General features: G+C 46.5%; 1 protein-coding gene across 7 annotated transcripts in view; it reads left to right on the forward strand.

Annotated features, from left to right (window-relative positions):
- The window catches only part of LOC141110647 (cell adhesion molecule CEACAM10-like), a 124992-nt gene that overhangs the window by 18320 nt on the left and 88968 nt on the right, over positions 1-17704 (forward strand). For all 7 annotated transcript variants that reach the window (XM_073602122.1, XM_073602121.1, XM_073602116.1 and 4 more), the window contains exons 2-3: positions 3252-3584; positions 7398-7730. In XM_073602122.1, coding sequence (XP_073458223.1) covers positions 3252-3584; positions 7398-7730 — 666 coding nt within the window. The remainder of the gene's footprint in view (positions 1-3251; positions 3585-7397; positions 7731-17704) is intronic.

Here is a 17704-nt window from a genome sequence, read left to right on the forward strand (position 1 = left end):
CAATACCCTGTCCTTGTGTCGTATCTGGTCCGTTGGACCAGCATACAGATGAGCGGGCTTTCCGTCGGACCAGCACACAGACGAGCAGACTTTCCGCCAGAAACTGAGTCCGACGGAAAGATTTAAAACATGTTTCAAATCTAGGTCCGGCGGGCTTTTGGGAAAAAGTCCGCCGGAAAAGTCAGCCGGAGCCTACACACGGTCGGATTGTCCGGCGGACCAGAGTCCGCCGGACCAAGTATGCCGGAAGGTCCAACCGTGTGTACGCGGCATAAGACTGGGATGCCATTAAAGTTCATGTGCCCCAAATACTTTTGATAATATAGTGTATGTGTATGCACATATGGGCACATACCCCAGCTAACCGTTGTACTCATATTCACATATGACTAGTTGATGAAGATTGTTTCTTGGAATGTAAGAGGAACTAATATTTCCCTAACTAATAGACTGGCGTTTTAGGGAACTATTTTTGCAGGAGACGCCCGCCACTCCAGAAATGGTTTGGTTCCTGGAACGCCATGGTGTAAACAAAGCATATCATTCTACATATGCTAGAGGTGTATCTATCGTGGTATACGATGTTGGCGGCTTCTCCTGTGAACGTGCAGAAATAGATAGATATGGGAGATACGTATTAATGCATTGTAGACTTCATGACAAGTGTTTAGTGATTGCCAATGTGTATATACCCAGGCCCGGATTTACTCCCTTTGCCGCCCCAAGGCCGGGCCCTTCAATGCCGCCCGCCCACCCCCCCCCCCCCCCCACACACACACACACACACACACACACACACACACACACACACACACACACCCACCACCAGAAAGAGCCCCCAGACATGATACGGTCAAAGACTGCAGACATGATACAAGAGATGGTCAGAGACTGCAATCATAGTACAGGAGATGGTCAGAGATTGCAGACATGATACAGGAGACGGTCAGAGACTGCAGTTCCTATGGACATTAGTAGATAATGGCCGATAGGCCCTCTCACCGGACCCAGCGATACAGCAACGGTTCCCTCTGATCAGGAGTCGGCTCACTCTGAATTGCCCGTGGCGACTTCGCTGGGTAGCACCCAGATCTGTATTCCTGCAATGACTCCATTCCTTTCTCCACCAGGGATGGCGCCAGGCTGAGTGGCTTTCCCTCTGGTGGCGCAGGGCAGCAGGGTTCTCTCTCTGATGGTGTTCCCTCAGCACTGCCCTCTCCCTCTGGAGTCCTGGGTGTACTTTCCTGGGTGTAGACCCCCCCCCAGGACAAACCACCCCCCTCCATTAGTACAGACCCCCCCCCAGGACAAACCCCCATCCATTAGTACAGACCCCCACCAGGACAAACCCCCCTCCCTTCATTAGTACAGACCCCCCCAGGACAAACGCCCCTCCATTAGTACAAACCCCCCAGGACAACCCCCCCTCCATTAGTACAACCCCCCCCAGGTCAACCCCCCCCTCCATTAGTACAAACCCCCCCAGGACAACCCCCCCTCCATTAGTACAAACCCCCCCCAGGACAACCCCCCCTCCATTAGTACAAACCCCCCCCAGGACAACCCCCTCTCCATTAGTACAAACCCCCCCAGGTCAACCCCCACCCCCTCCATTAGCACAGACCCCCCCAGGACAAACCCCCCTCCCTTCATTAGTACAGACCCCCTCAGGACAAACCCCCCCCTCCATTAGTACAGACCCCCAGGACAACCCCCCCCCAGACAAACCCCCCCCTTCACTAGTACAGAGCCCCAGGACAACCCCCCCCCCCTTCACTAGTACAGAGCCCCAGGACAACCCCCCCCCCAGGACAACTCCCCCTCCATAAGTGAACAGATGGAGACAGGCTTGGGCGGGAGTGAGAGACACAAAAGAACACGCGCCCCCCCGCCCCCCGCACAGAGACCAGCCCCCCCCAATCTCCGGCGGCTGCTCTCCTTCTCTGACAGGAGGAGGAAGGGGGGACGGGCTGAAGCCTCGAAAAAAACAGCAGCGGCGGCGGTGGGAGCGGAGGGAGCCGCATCTGGACACAGAGAGTAGGAGGAGGGAGAGGAGCACTCTAGCGCTTCAGCGCCCCCACCTCTCTGGTGCCCGGGTGCGCTGCATGCTGCTAGGTTAGTGTGGGGGGCGGCCGAGAAGTCATTGCAGGAGCGGCGCCGGGCCGCCCCTGTACCACTGCCGCCCCGAGGCCTGGCCTCGGTGGCCTTGTGGGAAATCCGGCCCTGTATATACCACCTCCATATTCATGTGAGGTACTCCAACTGTTTGTAAAATTTATAGCTGACGTACTACCCCTTCCAGTTTTGTTGATGGGTGACTTTAACAATGTTTTTAGTAAAATACAGGACAGGCTCTCTGCATCTAACCAAGCCAGCGTAGATGGAGTGACCCCCATGGGTAAGTTATGTGGAGAGATGAGTCTGCATTATCTTTGGCGTAAATTGCATCCTGTGGAGGATCAGTATACATGCTTCTCAAGGACCCATAATTCTCTTTCTCATATTGATTTAATGCTGGGTACTTTTGAAATATTTAGGTATATTGTCTTCATTGACATTATGGCTAGGGACATGTCAGAACACTCTCCTCTGCTGGCTACCCTGGTATCTCAACGTGAGCAAGTCGGGCCTTGTGGAAACTTAATCCGTTTTGGCTCTAGATAATTAATACCTATGAATCTATACAACATGCTTTGACCTCTTTTCTGGAAATTAACGTAAATACTGCTTCTTTTATGATGGTGTGGGACACTATGAAGGACTACTTGAGAGGTCTCCTTATCAAAGAAATTAGTCAGGTTAAATCTGACAGCAGGAGGGAGATAAATCAAGTAAATGAAAGAGTGATTGCGGCTAAGACCACCTATGTTTTAGATCCAACTCCTGCATATTGTTCATCTTGGGTAGAAGCACAATCTCATATTCCTCCCACTAACACCAATGATGGGGCACTATTCCTCTCACTTACACCAATGATGGGGTACTATTCCTTTCACTGACACAAATGATGGGGCACTATTCCTCCCACTGACAACAATGATGGGGCACTATTCCCTTGGAATGTTTACATTTTAATGTGTTTTTGGTACACAAACATTGTGCCTTTTATGCTAACCCAGGACATCAGTGCTACAGAACCACGGTTACCGCTTAGACACAGATTGATTCGCCAAATGACACTGTACATTTTACACTGAAAAATATGTAAAATAAACTATCCAAAAAAATCCTTTTTAAATTTTGTGTTGTAGTACTGCTCGATATATTCGTTGCCTCAGCAAATGGAATTGAAACAGAAGTTATTCCTCGCAACCCATTGGAAGGTTACCCTGTTATTATTAATATCATTGGCATCACAGAAGACATACGATTCTCTGAGTGGTACCTTGGAAACAACACATCTGCTGAAAATCAGATTATAAGGTACAACAATGGAGATGGTTCTCAAAATAATGGAACAAAATACTTTACTGGAACCAACATCTATCCTAATGGCTCGTTGGAGATTCAGAAAGTACAAAAGGCATTTGAGGGTAATTACACTGTTTTTATCCAGGGGAAGTCTAATCCATTTCAACAGACTGGTAAGTAAGCAGTTCTTTCACATTTTTTGAAAAAAAATGATTTTAATAAAAGATCCGTTGTGACTTATATAGGCGGAGACCCCGCCCCCTTATGATGTCACAGTCCCTGGGCATGCTGGGACTGTGACGTTTTAGGGGGCGTGGTCACCGGGTGATGTTGACGTTTTTTCAGCGTAGGGGGTTCCCTTTATAATCCATACCAGACCTAAGGGCCTGGTATGCCCCGCGCTCGCTGCAATAGGAAAATTTGTTTTTCCTATTGTCGCGAGCGCGAAATGCAATACCCTGTCCTTGTGTCGTATCTGGTCCGTTGGACCAGCATACAGATGAGCGGGCTTTCCGTCGGACCAGCACACAGACGAGCAGACTTTCCGCCAGAAACTGAGTCCGACGGAAAGATTTAAAACATGTTTCAAATCTAGGTCCGGCGGGCTTTTGGGAAAAAGTCCGCCGGAAAAGTCAGCCGGAGCCTACACACGGTCGGATTGTCCGGCGGACTCTGGTCCGTCGGACCAAGTATGCCGGAAGGTCCAACCGTGTGTACGCGGCATAAGACTGGGATGCCATTAAAGTTCATGTGCCCCAAATACTTTTGATAATATAGTGTATGTGTATGCACATATGGGCACATACCCCAGCTAACCGTTGTACTCATATTCACATATGACTAGTTGATGAAGATTGTTTCTTGGAATGTAAGAGGAACTAATATTTCCCTAACTAATAAACTGGCGTTTTAGGGAACTATTTTTGCAGGAGACGCCCGCCACTCCAGAAATGGTTTGGTTCCTGGAACGCCATGGTGTAAACAAAGCATATCATTCTACATATGCTAGAGGTGTATCTATCGTGGTATACGATGTTGGCGGCTTCTCCTGTGAACGTGCAGAAATAGATAGATATGGGAGATACGTATTAATGCATTGTAGACTTCATGACAAGTGTTTAGTGATTGCCAATGTGTATATACCCAGGCCCGGATTTACTCCCTTTGCCGCCCCAAGGCCGTGCCCTTCAATGCCGCCCCCCCACACACACACACACACACCACCAGAAAGAGCCCCCAGACATGATACGGTCAAAGACTGCAGACATGATACAAGAGATGGTCAGAGTCTGCAATCATAGTACAGGAGATGGTCAGAGATTGCAGACATGATACAGGAGACGGTCAGAGACTGCAGTTCCTATGGACATTAGTAGATAATGGCCGATAGGCCCTCTCACCTGACCCAGCGATACAGCAACGGTTCCCTCTGATCAGGAGTCAGCTCACTCTGAATTGCCCGTGGCGACTCCGCTGGGTAGCACCCAGATCTGTATTCCTGCAATGACTCCATTCCTTTCTCCGCCAGGGATGGCGCCAGGCTGTGTGGCTTTCCCTCTGGTGGCGCAGGGCAGCAGGGTTCTCTCTCTGATGGTGTTCCCTCAGCACTGCCCTCTCCCTCTGGAGTCCTGGGTGTACTTTCCTGGGTGTAGACCCCCCCCCAGGACAAACCACCCCCCTCCATTAGTACAGACCCCCCCCAGGACAAACCCCCATCCATTAGTACAGACCCCCACCAGGCCAAACCCCCCTCCCTTTATTAGTACAGACCCCCCCAGGACAAACGCCCCTCCATTAGTACAAACCCCCCAGGACAACCCCCCTCCATTAGTACATACCCCCCAGGACAACCCCCCCTCCATTAGTACATACCCCCCAGGACAACCCCCCTCCATTAGTACAACCCCCCCCAGGTCAACCCCCCCCTCCATTAGTACAAACCCCCCCCAGGACAACCCCCCCTCCATTAGTACAAACCCCCCCCCAGGACAACCCCCTCTCCATTAGTAGAAACCCCCCCAGGTCAACCCCCACCCCCTCCATTAGCACAGACCCCCCCAGGACAAACCCCCCTCCCTTCATTAGTACAGATCCCCCCCCAGGACAAACCCCCCTCCCTTCATTAGTACAGACCCCCCCCCAGGACAAACCCCCCTCCCTTCATTAGTACAGACCCCCCCCCAGGACAAACCCCCCTCCCTTCATTAGTACAGACCCCCCAGGACAAACGCCCCTCCATTAGTACAAACCCCCAGGACAACCCCCCTCCATTAGTACATACCCCCCAGGATAACCCCCCCTCCATTAGTACAAACCCCCCCCAGGTCAACCCCCTCTCCATTAGTACAAACCCCCCCAGGTCAACCCCCACCCCCTCCATTAGCACAGACCCCCCCAGAACAAACCACCCCTCCCTTCATTAGTACAGACCCCCCCAGGACAAACCACCCCTCCCTTCATTAGTACAGACCCCCCCAGGACAAACCCCCCCTCCATTAGTACAGACCCCCAGGACAACCCCCCCAGACAAACCCCCCCTTCACTAGTACAGAGCCCCAGGACAACCCCCCCTCCCAGGACAACTCCCCCTCCATAAGTGAACAGATGGAGACAGGCTTGGGCGGGAGTGAGAGACACAAAAGAACACGCGCCCCCCCGCCCCCCGCACAGAGACCAGCCCCCCCCAATCTCCGGCGGCTGCTCTCCTTCTCTGACAGGAGGAGGAAGGGGGGACGGGCTGAAGCCTCGAAAAAAACAGCAGCGGCGGCGGTGGGAGCGGAGGGAGCCGCATCTGGACACAGAGAGTAGGAGGAGGGAGAGGAGCACTCTAGCGCTTCAGCGCCCCCACCTCTCTGGTGCCCGGGTGCGCTGCATGCTGCTAGGTTAGTGTGGGGGGCGGCCGAGAAGTCATTGCAGGAGCGGCGCCGGGCCGCCCCTGTACCACTGCCGCCCCGAGGCCTGGCCTCGGTGGCCTTGTGGGAAATCCGGCCCTGTATATACCACCTCCATATTCATGTGAGGTACTCCAACTGTTTGTAAAATTTATAGCTGACGTACTACCCCTTCCAGTTTTGTTGATGGGTGACTTTAACAATGTTTTTAGTAAAATACAGGACAGGCTCTCTGCATCTAACCAAGCCAGCGTAGATGGAGTGACCCCCATGGGTAAGTTATGTGGAGAGATGAGTCTGCATTATCTTTGGCGTAAATTGCATCCTGTGGAGGATCAGTATACATGCTTCTCAAGGACCCATAATTCTCTTTCTCATATTGATTTAATGCTGGGTACTTTTGAAATATTTAGGTATATTGTCTTCATTGACATTATGGCTAGGGACATGTCAGAACACTCTCCTCTGCTGGCTACCCTGGTATCTCAACGTGAGCAAGTCGGGCCTTGTGGAAACTTAATCCGTTTTGGCTCTAGATAATTAATACCTATGAATCTATACAACATGCTTTGACCTCTTTTCTGGAAATTAACGTAAATACTGCTTCTTTTATGATGGTGTGGGACACTATGAAGGACTACTTGAGAGGTCTCCTTATCAAAGAAATTAGTCAGGTTAAATCTGACAGCAGGAGGGAGATAAATCAAGTAAATGAAAGAGTGATTGCGGCTAAGACCACCTATGTTTTAGATCCAACTCCTGCATATTGTTCATCTTGGGTAGAAGCACAATCTCATATTCCTCCCACTAACACCAATGATGGGGCACTATTCCTCTCACTTACACCAATGATGGGGCACTATTCCTCCCACTGACAACAATGATGGGGCACTATTCCCTTGGAATGTTTACATTTTAATGTGTTTTTGGTACACAAACATTGTGCCTTTTATGCTAACCCAGGACATCAGTGCTACAGAACCACGGTTACCGCTTAGACACAGATTGATTCGCCAAATGACACTGTACATTTTACACTGAAAAATATGTAAAATAAACTATCCAAAAAAATCCTTTTTAAATTTTGTGTTGTAGTACTGCTCGGTATATTCGTTGCCTCAGCCAATGGAATTGAAACAGAAGTTATTCCTCGCAACCCATTGGAAGGTTACCCTGTTATTATTAATATCATTGGCATCACAGAAGACATACGATTCTCTGAGTGGTACCTTGGAAACAACATATCTGCTAAAAATCAGATTATAAGGTACAACAATGGAGATGGTTCTCAAAATAATGGAACAAAATACTTTACTGGAACCAACATCTATCCTAATGGCTCGTTGGAGATTCAGAAAGTACAAAAGGCATTTGAGGGTAATTACACTGTTTTTATCCAGGGGAAGTCTAATCCATTTCAACAGACTGGTAAGTAAGCAGTTCTTTCACATTTTTTGAAAAAAAATGATTTTAATAAAAGATCCTTCGATCAACTTTCCTCTTGATGGTGCCTGTACAGTTCAATCATTCCACCAATGAAGTTCTTTGCTGACTACCAATGTAAGGGTGCAGTGTGCACTACACTGTCCACCAACGTATGGCCAATTTTGTCCACTGACCAACGAAAGGGGACTCTTCACTAATAACCACTCATGCAAGGGGTAATTTCTTCTTCCACTGACCACCAATTTGAGGAAGTCCATCTCTGCTGACTACTGCCATGTAAGGTGACTATTCTTGATTGAACAGCACCAATTCTAAATAGCCCTTCTTGACTGACAATCTCCATGTAAGCTGATTCTTCTGCACTGACCAGCACCCCAATGTAAGGGAGCCTCTTCCACTGACCACCACTATGTAAGGTAACTCTTCTCCACTGACTACTACCTTTGTAAGGAGGAACCTTTTAATTTACCACTACAGGTCTTGTCTAACCAATATTATTCCATTTGTTTAATAATATGGTACTTGGAATTATGAGGGGGGGGGGGTGTGTTAAACATACTAGGTACCCCAAATTTCCTAATTTTAGTTCTAAAAGTATATCTACAACTTTTTGATCACACTAATGTACCATAAGCTGTAGATATCATCATTTTTTTTGACTGGGTGTTTCCTGAGAGCTAAAAGATAAAAGGTAGAAGGCTGATATAGATATTGCAAGAGTTTTGACATGTTAACGGTATGTTTTGCCATTGCACTTATGCCGCGTACACACGAGCGGACTTTACGGCAGACTTTGCCCGGCGGACTTTTCGATGGACTTTTCGATGTACTTTACGACGGACTTTCTGAATGAACGGACTTGCCTACACACAATCCACCAAAGTCCGTCGAATTCGTACGTGATGATGTACGACCGGACTAAAACAAGGAAGTTCATAGCCAGTAGCCAATAGCTGCCCTAGCGTGGCTTTTTGTCCGTCGAACTAGCATACAGACGGCGGACTTTTCGACCGGACTCGATTTCAACAGATTCATTTAAAACATGTTTCAAATCTAAGTCCGTCCAACTTTTGAGAAAACAAAGTCCGCTGGAGCCCACACACGATCGAATTGTCCGACCAAATCCCGTCCGCCGGGCAAAGTCTGCCGTAAAGTCTGCTCGTGTGTACGCGGCATTAGAGACAGTTGGTTGACCCAGAGTTAAGTTACTATCCCTCAGTTTTTATTATGTTACTTTAAAACACCATATAAGCTTGGCCCAAAAAAAAAAAAAAAAAAAAAAAGCTTGGCCCCAGTTTTTGTCGATTGAGAGATAAACATTCAACTGATGGGCACCACAGTTATGAAGAGGTGATCCAAACTCTTCCCAAAAAAATGTGACTATGAGGAAGGGATCCCTGTAGTAATGCAGAAGTTCTGCCCTTTGTTGAATGATTTTTCATAAGTTAAATCAGAACTCCAGGTATGATCTTAACTGTGATTGGAGGTCACTGACCCTCCTCTAAGCTTTCTTCAGTTGGAGAACACCTTGTATTCACTGAATCTGTATCTGGGGGGAAATTACTGCTGCAGTTTAAAAACCTGTTTTAGAACAGAATGAGCAGACCATAACTTGACTCGCCTAGGTTAGAAAGTAAGGTTTAATGCAAAACTATGCTAGAACCTAAAATGTAAACAGCTATGCTATACCAAATAGCAGCTAGCCTAAGCTGTTAGGTCAGACCTTATATTTTACCATCTTTCTAGCATTGTCCATAGCCAATCCAATGTGGCAATCACATAATCATTGCAGAGAATAGAAACACCACTCATTTCACAACGAAATGCTTGGTGCCTGAACAACCAATCTCCATAGGCCTTTTGGGGCTTTGAACTGTATTGAAGGAACAGAGTACTTTACAGAAAAGACGTATTCATCTATGCTGCTTGGTCTACCAGTAAAGCTGTACATTGAGTTTTTTTTTTACAAGTTCACTTCAAAACAACATGTAAGCAAGTGGTAAAAGGAGGTAACTGAGTTTCCTTCGTAAAGATGGGCCATATGGCTGTCAAGAAGAGATCTCTCTGATAAAACTAAAACTCTGATCCTTTAGTTGGGTAAAGTTAAAAAAAAAAAAAAAAAAAATCAAGGTGTTCCCTCGAAAAGGTTCCATTTCCACATTTCCATACGTTCTTTGCTTCCACGTTGTATACCGTTGTGTGAAAAAGTATTTGCCCCCTTTCTGTTTTTTTTTTTGCATATTTGTCACACTTAAGTGACTCAGATCATCAAACAAATGTTATTGTACTCAGAGTCAACCTGTGATAGTGAAGGAAAAAACAAAGAGACAATAAAGAACATTGACCTGAGGTGTGCCGGGTTCACGTGGTCAGTATGCCTAAAAGGGGGCATACCCAAGTATGAAATGAAATGAAAAGCATGGAATGAAAAGTAAAAGAAAAAAAGGAATGGGTGGGTGGGATACCAGAGCCTACGACCACAAGGGAAGGAGGCAGAGGCGGGCCGGCTTTATGCAGCCTGACTCCGCCTACAAAAACAGGCTAAGCTGCGGTCAGCCTTATACTTATTACACAAAGATAACCTGAGTAAATCCAAAATGCAGTTTTTAAATTATGGTTTCATTTATTAAGGCAAAAAAGCTGTCCAAACTTGCCTGGCTTTATGTGAAAAAGTAATTGTCCCTAAACCTAATAACTGGCTGTGCCACAACTGCAATCAACTACTTGATTGCAACAACTGCAATCAAGCATTTGCGATAACTGGCAATGAGTCTTTCACATTGCTGTGGAGCAATTTTGGCCCACTCTTCTTTGCAGAATTGTTTTAATTCAGCCACATTGGAGGGTTTTCCAGCATGAACGGTCCGTGTAAGTTCACGATACAGCATCTCAATTCGATTTAAGTCAGGGCTTTGACTAGGCCACTCCAAAACCTAAATTTTGCTTTGTTTGAACCATTTGGAGGTGGACTTGCTGTCGGATCATTGTCTTGCTGCATAACCCAAGTGCACTTGAGCTTGAGGTCACAAACTGATGGCCGGACGTTCTCATTTAGGATTTTCTAGTAGAGCTCACAATTCATGGTTCCATCAATTATAGTAAGTCAACCAGGTCCTGAAGCTGCAAAGCAGCCCCAGACTATCACGCTTCCACCACAATGTCTGTCTGTTGGTATGATGTTCTCGTTATGAAATGCTGTATTAGTTTTATGCCAGATGTAACTTGACTCACACTTTCCAAAAAGTTACAATTTTGTCTCATCAGTCCTCAGATTATTTGCCTAAAAGTCTTGGGGATAATCAAGCTGTTTTTTGGTAAATGTGAGATGAGCCTTTGTGTTCTTTTTGGTCAGCAGTGGCTTTGGCCTTGGAACCCCTCCATGGATGCCATTTTTGCCCAGTCTCTTTCTTATTGTTGAATCATGAACACCGATCTTACCTGAGGCAAGTGAGGCCTGCAGTTCTTTAGATGTTGTTCTGGGTTCTTTTATGACCTCCTAGATGAGTCGTCATCATGCTCTTGGAGTAATTTTTGAAGGCCAGCCACTCCTGGTAAGGTTCACCACTGTTCCAAGTTATCTCCATTTGTGGATAATGGATCTCCCTATGGTTCAGTGGAGTTCCAAGGCCTTAATAATGGCTTTGAAACCCTTCCTAGACTGATACATGAACATTACTTTGTTTCTAATCTGTTCTTGAATTTGTTTAGATTGTGGCATGATGTGTGGCTTTTTGTGATCTGTTAGCGAGCTTCACTTTGGCAGACAGCTTCTATTTATGTGATTTCTTGATTCAACAGGTCTGGCGGTAATCAGGTCCGGGTGTGGCAAGTGAAATTTAACTCAGCTTTCCAAAAAATTGTGGTTAATCACAGTTCATTCATGATTCAGCATGGGAGGGGGCAATTAATTTTTCACATAGGACCAGGCAGGTTTGAACAGCATTTTTTTCCCCCTTAATAAATTAAATAATAATTTAAAAACTGCATCTTGGATTTACTCGGGTTATCTTTGTGTAATATTAAAATTTGTTTGATGATCTGTCACATTTAAGACCCCTTTTACACTGAGCCACCCTGGGCATCGGCGGTAAAGCGGCGCTAAAAATACCGTCCTTTTAGCGGAGCTATTCGCTGCAGCGGCGTTTTGCCGGCGGTATGGCGGCGCTGCCCCATTGTTTTCGATGGGTAGGAGCAGTGTATTCACCGCTCCTACACCGCGGCAAAGAAGCTGCTGGCAGGACTTTTTGTAAGGCCCTGCCAGCGCAGCGCACCAATGTGAAAGCACTCTGGCTTTCACACTGGGTTTGCAGCTAAAGCTATTTTCAGGTGCTATTTTTAGCGCTGTAGCGCCTGAAACATGCCTCAGTGTGAAAGGGGTCTAAGTGTAAGAAATTAAGCAAAAAAAAAAATTATAATCAGGAAGGGGGCAAATATTTTTTCACACGAATGTAAATTTTATTCTTGGCTTGCTTCAGGTTTGCACACCGAGCCACTGACAGTTTGTATGTATCTTCTAAAAATGAAGGAAAAAAATCTGTAAGCTGTATTTTCATAGACAGTACCGTAGTCCCAGGCAACGTTCTGAGATGACAGTATCACCCTTTTTTTGAGTTACTCAGTGACTCAAAAACAGGTATTACCTGAGAAGATTGGGCAGTTCCCAAATAATTAGGAGTAGGACTGACCAAAAAACCACATTGAAAGTGGGCAGGATTAAAGTAGAACTATGAGTAAGACTGGGTTCACACCTATATGAATTGCACGCATCCAATTCACAAAGCAGGAGATTGTGCCTGGCTCTCTATGAAGCTGGTTCACACGTCTCTGCAGCGGCTTGCACAGGAGCCCTTTGCGTCTTTTGGTCCGTTTCAGGTCAGCCTAAAACCCAGCCTAAAACTTTTTTCATTTTGAAAGGGAGGGTTATAGCCCTTGTTTTCGCCATCTGTGTCTCATTGCAGAGATTTCCCTTCACTTCCTGTCCCATAGCCAAACAGGAAGTGAGAGGAAACCCCTGCACATTAAAGGAATTCCTTGGGGACCACCAGGTCACCAGAACTAGTGTCCCCATTGGAAAATTTCTCTTCTATTTCTTTTCTGGGACCAACCCAAAATTTGGGATTTTCTTTTACTTTCACTTTCAATGATAATGACAAACAGGACAAATAAAGAGGGTAAATCTTCCTAGCGGGGGCACAGACAACACAAAGGTAAAAAATAAGAAAAAAGCTGCTGCGCCAACCAAACAAACAAATATAAGTAAATGTAAAAAATGAAAAATGTAGTGGAAAAGGTAAGCAGCCAACACCACCAATTAGACTAATTGTGACAATGAATATAAAAACAAAAAGTGTAGCGCTATAATATTTCGGTCAGCAGCATTGGAATATGCTGAGTGACCAACAGTGTATATCAAAGATTAGATTATATTAGACCACAAATAAAAGAACAATGAACCAGTGAGAAATCTAATATTCCAAAGAAAACCACTATTATCATGTCCTTTGTGAGAAAAACGATGTGAATCAAAGTGTGCGTCACACAAGTTAAACCCAAATCCTTATAACAAAACACAGGCATATAGGGGTGGGGATGAGTGGTAAGTCCCTGAGGTGAGGACAGTTCATTTAGTCAGACGGAGACCTCTTGGAGCATGGACATATATCCAATAACAATGTTGTTATTAGTGGACTCCTCCAAAAATCAGCCCAGTGCAAAAGTAACGTAAAATGCCCTTACCGGACGCGGTGGACTCACAGGCCATACAGCGGTGAGTCATACGAGCTTAAACCGTGTGACACGGTAGGGTTATAGCCAGGGCCGTTTTTAAGGCAGGACAAAAGGGGCAGCTGCCCAGGGCCCTGTCAATATTGTGGGGCCCAAAGCACCTGCCTCATACTTGCCAACTATCCTGGTTTAAATTCCCTCGTCCCTTGAGGTTTTAGTCCTGTACTGTTTCCCAATATCTCAGTGTGAAGTGCTGCTACTAATGCTGCCCAGCTCTGCCCTTTTGTTATGTGCAGACGACTCACCTGCAAACCCTGTGTTTACATGTAAATTACATTCATATGTAAATAGCGGCGGCATTCATATGTAAATAGCGGCGGCTGTATATCATGCCCCCTAAGGTCATATTCACAGTTATCTCTAGCAGCCAATCAACAAGCAGAAATCATGTGCTGTAAACTCTAGCAACTAATCAGTGAGCCGTAATGTGTGCTGTAACCTCTAGCAACCAATCAGTGAGCAGTAATGATACACTGTAATCTCTGGCAACCAATCGCAATAGCTGCCTGATCTGATACAGTAAACTGATTTTGAGTCTAGCTGCTATTTATTGTATGTCTCAGAGCAGGTGGAGAGCGAAACTGCATGGGGGGGGCCCAAGAAAAGTTTTGCCCAGGGTCTAATAAATATTAAAGACAGCCCTGGTTATAGCTGGTCTGCAATTGAATGATCTTGAGAAGAACTCCAATCATGAACAGTCTCCCGATTCATCCTCCAGCACTCACTGGTCTGTGTATCAGCCATATTCCAATGCTGCTGACCGAAATATTATAGCGCTACACTTTTTGTTTTTATATACAGACAATACAAAAACAAAAAAAAAAAACTGACAGGGGTTTGAATCCCTCTCCAACAGTTTTGCCTTTAGTTATACTTTCAGTGTAGGTCATGGGTGACAGGTCCCAGGAACTTCTCAATATTCCAAATTGGAATAATTTAATCACAATTTCCTGGAAACAAGGCTCGGCAGCAGTGGGTGCTGCAGCGACTACCAGCTCAACACTGGCTTTATCACAGATCACATATTCGCCAGTACAGCATGGATCATCAAATATTGTCCAAAATTTTTATTGCAGAGACAACCTTCAATGCATATTTCAACCTTCAAAACATAAATAGAAACTTTAACAGTATTGATGTCGGTGGAGAAAAATTCCACTTGGTTTACCCATTTGGCATACGGCTTGTGTCTGGTACACACAGAATGGAACACCAGAGAGTGAGGTTTTGGCTTGGCTCCAGTGGTGACCCATCCATTAGGGGCGCTGCCCCCCTACCTATGGGTCCGTCCCCATAATCTGCATGCAGGGAGCCGGACGCATGGATTACATTTTTTTTTTTTTAAGCACGTGATTAGAGCCAAAGGTTCCAGTAGGCTTCAAAAGGGGGTGGGCTATCAATTCCTGGTGAAGCTTGTAGGAGGAGTTTTCATACTACACTGAGCTGTCCTATGAGGCTGCAGAGCTCCTGACCCTCTGTCTAGACAGTGCTGATTGGCCCTGTGCTGATCACATGCACTCTCCCAAGAAAAAATTAAGATCTCTCTAGCAATACACACCAAACTGAGCATGTGCAGCCTGACTCCAAAGGCCAAATTTTGAGCACCAGCCGCCACTGCTTGGCAAATACTCAGAAAGTACATTTTTAATACTTGAAAATACCTAAAACCCTGGTACACAGCCTTCAGCACACATGTAGGCAGGTGCAGTCTGTGCTCTCTGTTGTAGGTGGCTCTTTGCTATAGTGGGTATACCGTAGGGGAAGGAAGCTGTGGGGGACCTATATGATTTCTTGTGGTCACCTGGTAGCAGCTGTCCGATTGGACCCTGTGACCCCCGCAGCCATCTTGGGCACATGTCTCAGCAAATGTGAGAGAGTCCCAGAGCAACCGAGGCTCTCGTGCACATCGCTGGATCAAGAAGGAGCTCAGATAAGTATTGGGGGGACTATGGGTGGAGCCTGTAGAACCATTAACAAACTAGGAAATTTTAAGGAACACTTTAAACAATTTCAAATATTCTATTGTATTATCCAATTACAGACAGATAGTAAACCTTTCCTTACATAATAAAATATAAGGTGCAGTGAATTAGCAGCCACAATACTTAAAGCGGAGTTCAACTCATTTATAAGTCAGCAGCTACAAAAAGTGTAGCTGCTGACTTTTAATAAATGGACACTCTGTCTCAGGGTCCAGCGATGTGGGTGCACAAAGCCTCGCTCCTCTCCCCCTTCTCTCCCCGGTGCCTGACATTGTAACTGTGAGCGCCCAGGTGTGGCTTCACAGCCAGGCGCGAGCAGCGCGTTTTGAATGGCCGTGCAATCTTCTGGGACCTGTGATGTGTCCCAGAAGATTGCAGGGAGGGAGGGGGGAGAGGTGGACTTCCTTCTGGCGCCGCGGCTCCAGGAGAGGAAGTGGGAGCTGGGTGCCTGTCAAAACTGGATGTAGCGCCCTGGGGTTTAGTCAGGGAGTTTCTCACAATTTTACTTGCCAGGAGTAGTTACCCTGGTCAATTGCTAGAGATCCATTGATTTCTCCCTAAGTTTGGCCTTGTTGCACTGTTCTTTTCTATCGCTAGGTGGCCCGGTACTTGGTGGTACTAGATACGAGAAGGGCAACCCAAGGTCAGGTTATGGGTATTTGGGTTATCTCAGCCAAGATAGGTCGAAGGTAGAAGGAAAGCTGTCATCACTAAGGGACCAACCACCTTTACCAGGGACCACAGTGAGTAACTGAAGCAAGTACCGGAGCAGCATTGTCACCACACAGGCACAATGGAGAATCTGGGAACTTCAGGCAGTGATCAGGTTAGGGACCCAGCCAGCGGAGGTGACGCTTGCAGAGCAGCCTTGTGAGTCAAGCCAAGGACTGAACAGGTTGACAGGGGTAAAACTTAAGAAACATCTGGAGTGCGAAGCTAGGGACCCAGCAGTGAAGCGTGATTGACGCTTTAGGGAGATACCACCTCAAAGCTCCAGGAATTCAGAGTCAGTGAATCAGAGGGTCCAGTGAGAGACCAGGAGCTCAAGGGGCTGAAGAACTGCAAGTAGAAGTTGTAGTGAAGCAAAGAGGACTGTAACGATTTGTGTTAGGAACTGTTAAAGACTGTTGCCATAGGAGACAGCAATCCTGCACGTGAAGATGTGGTGCCTTTCTCGGAATCTGCCAATTGAAATTGCAACTGCTTAAGGGTGTCCTGGCCCTAACCCTTTTTCCCCTCAAAATGTAAAAAGGACTGTTAAGAGACATAAAATCTCTTTTACATCCAAGAAGTGTCTGGCGCCCAATAACTTTACCACCTTGCACCCACAATGCCTCACAACCCACCACATACAGAAGGATGTCAGCTATCTTTGGCCCTGAAGGTTCTCATTAGACTGGGGGAGGCTAGAGAGTTTGCTACATGAGTACCCGTCCCCCCCCCCCCAAAAAAAAAAATAAAAATTATATGCCAAATGTGGCATGTCAGGGGGTCACCGGTACTTAAAGCGGAAGTTCCATTTTTGGGTGAAACTCCGCTTTAAGACAGTCTTGATAAATGTCCTTTGTAGCTGCAGACTGCTGGCCAGTGGAAAAAGGATCCCCTTATATTGGTGGTCAGTGGGAGAAGGGCCTCGTTAATTGGTCGTCAGTGAGAGGAATTTACCATACATTGGGGTTTCCTTACATTGGCACGTTCCATAGACGTGTGTTTTTATGTGCATTTAATTGCTATGCATTTTTCAGGTTGTTTTTCTTCCTCACTCTTTTACGAGGCAGGAGACAGAAAGAGACAGAGACAAACATATTTTTGTTTTTGGAGAATCAGTGGCAGATGGGGTGTCTAGAAGCATAGAGACAACTGACCGGCCAGCTTTCCACTACACACTCTTTTTATCCCCTTCATATGAGTCCATGTAAAAGGACAAAATAATAAAAATCACCCCCACCCCGGTATGTTGCTGCACCTCAAGTGGTTATACCAGAATGATGCCGGCAGCTGCCGGCATCATCCCAGTATTGCTTTCTACAGCCGACGGTCAGCTCTCTTGTAAAAGTAATCCTAGTGGCTAACTAGCCACTGGATTGCTTTTACAAGCAGTGGGATGGGATGTCCCCCCCCCCACACTGCCGCCTTCCGCAGCTTTTCCGCGATCGCCTGTTGCGCTCGACCAGCCAGCGCATCATTGAC

The sequence above is a fragment of the Aquarana catesbeiana genome, linkage group LG10 (genome assembly GCF_042186555.1).
Source record: "Aquarana catesbeiana isolate 2022-GZ linkage group LG10, ASM4218655v1, whole genome shotgun sequence".
Taxonomy (NCBI): domain Eukaryota; kingdom Metazoa; phylum Chordata; class Amphibia; order Anura; family Ranidae; genus Aquarana; species Aquarana catesbeiana.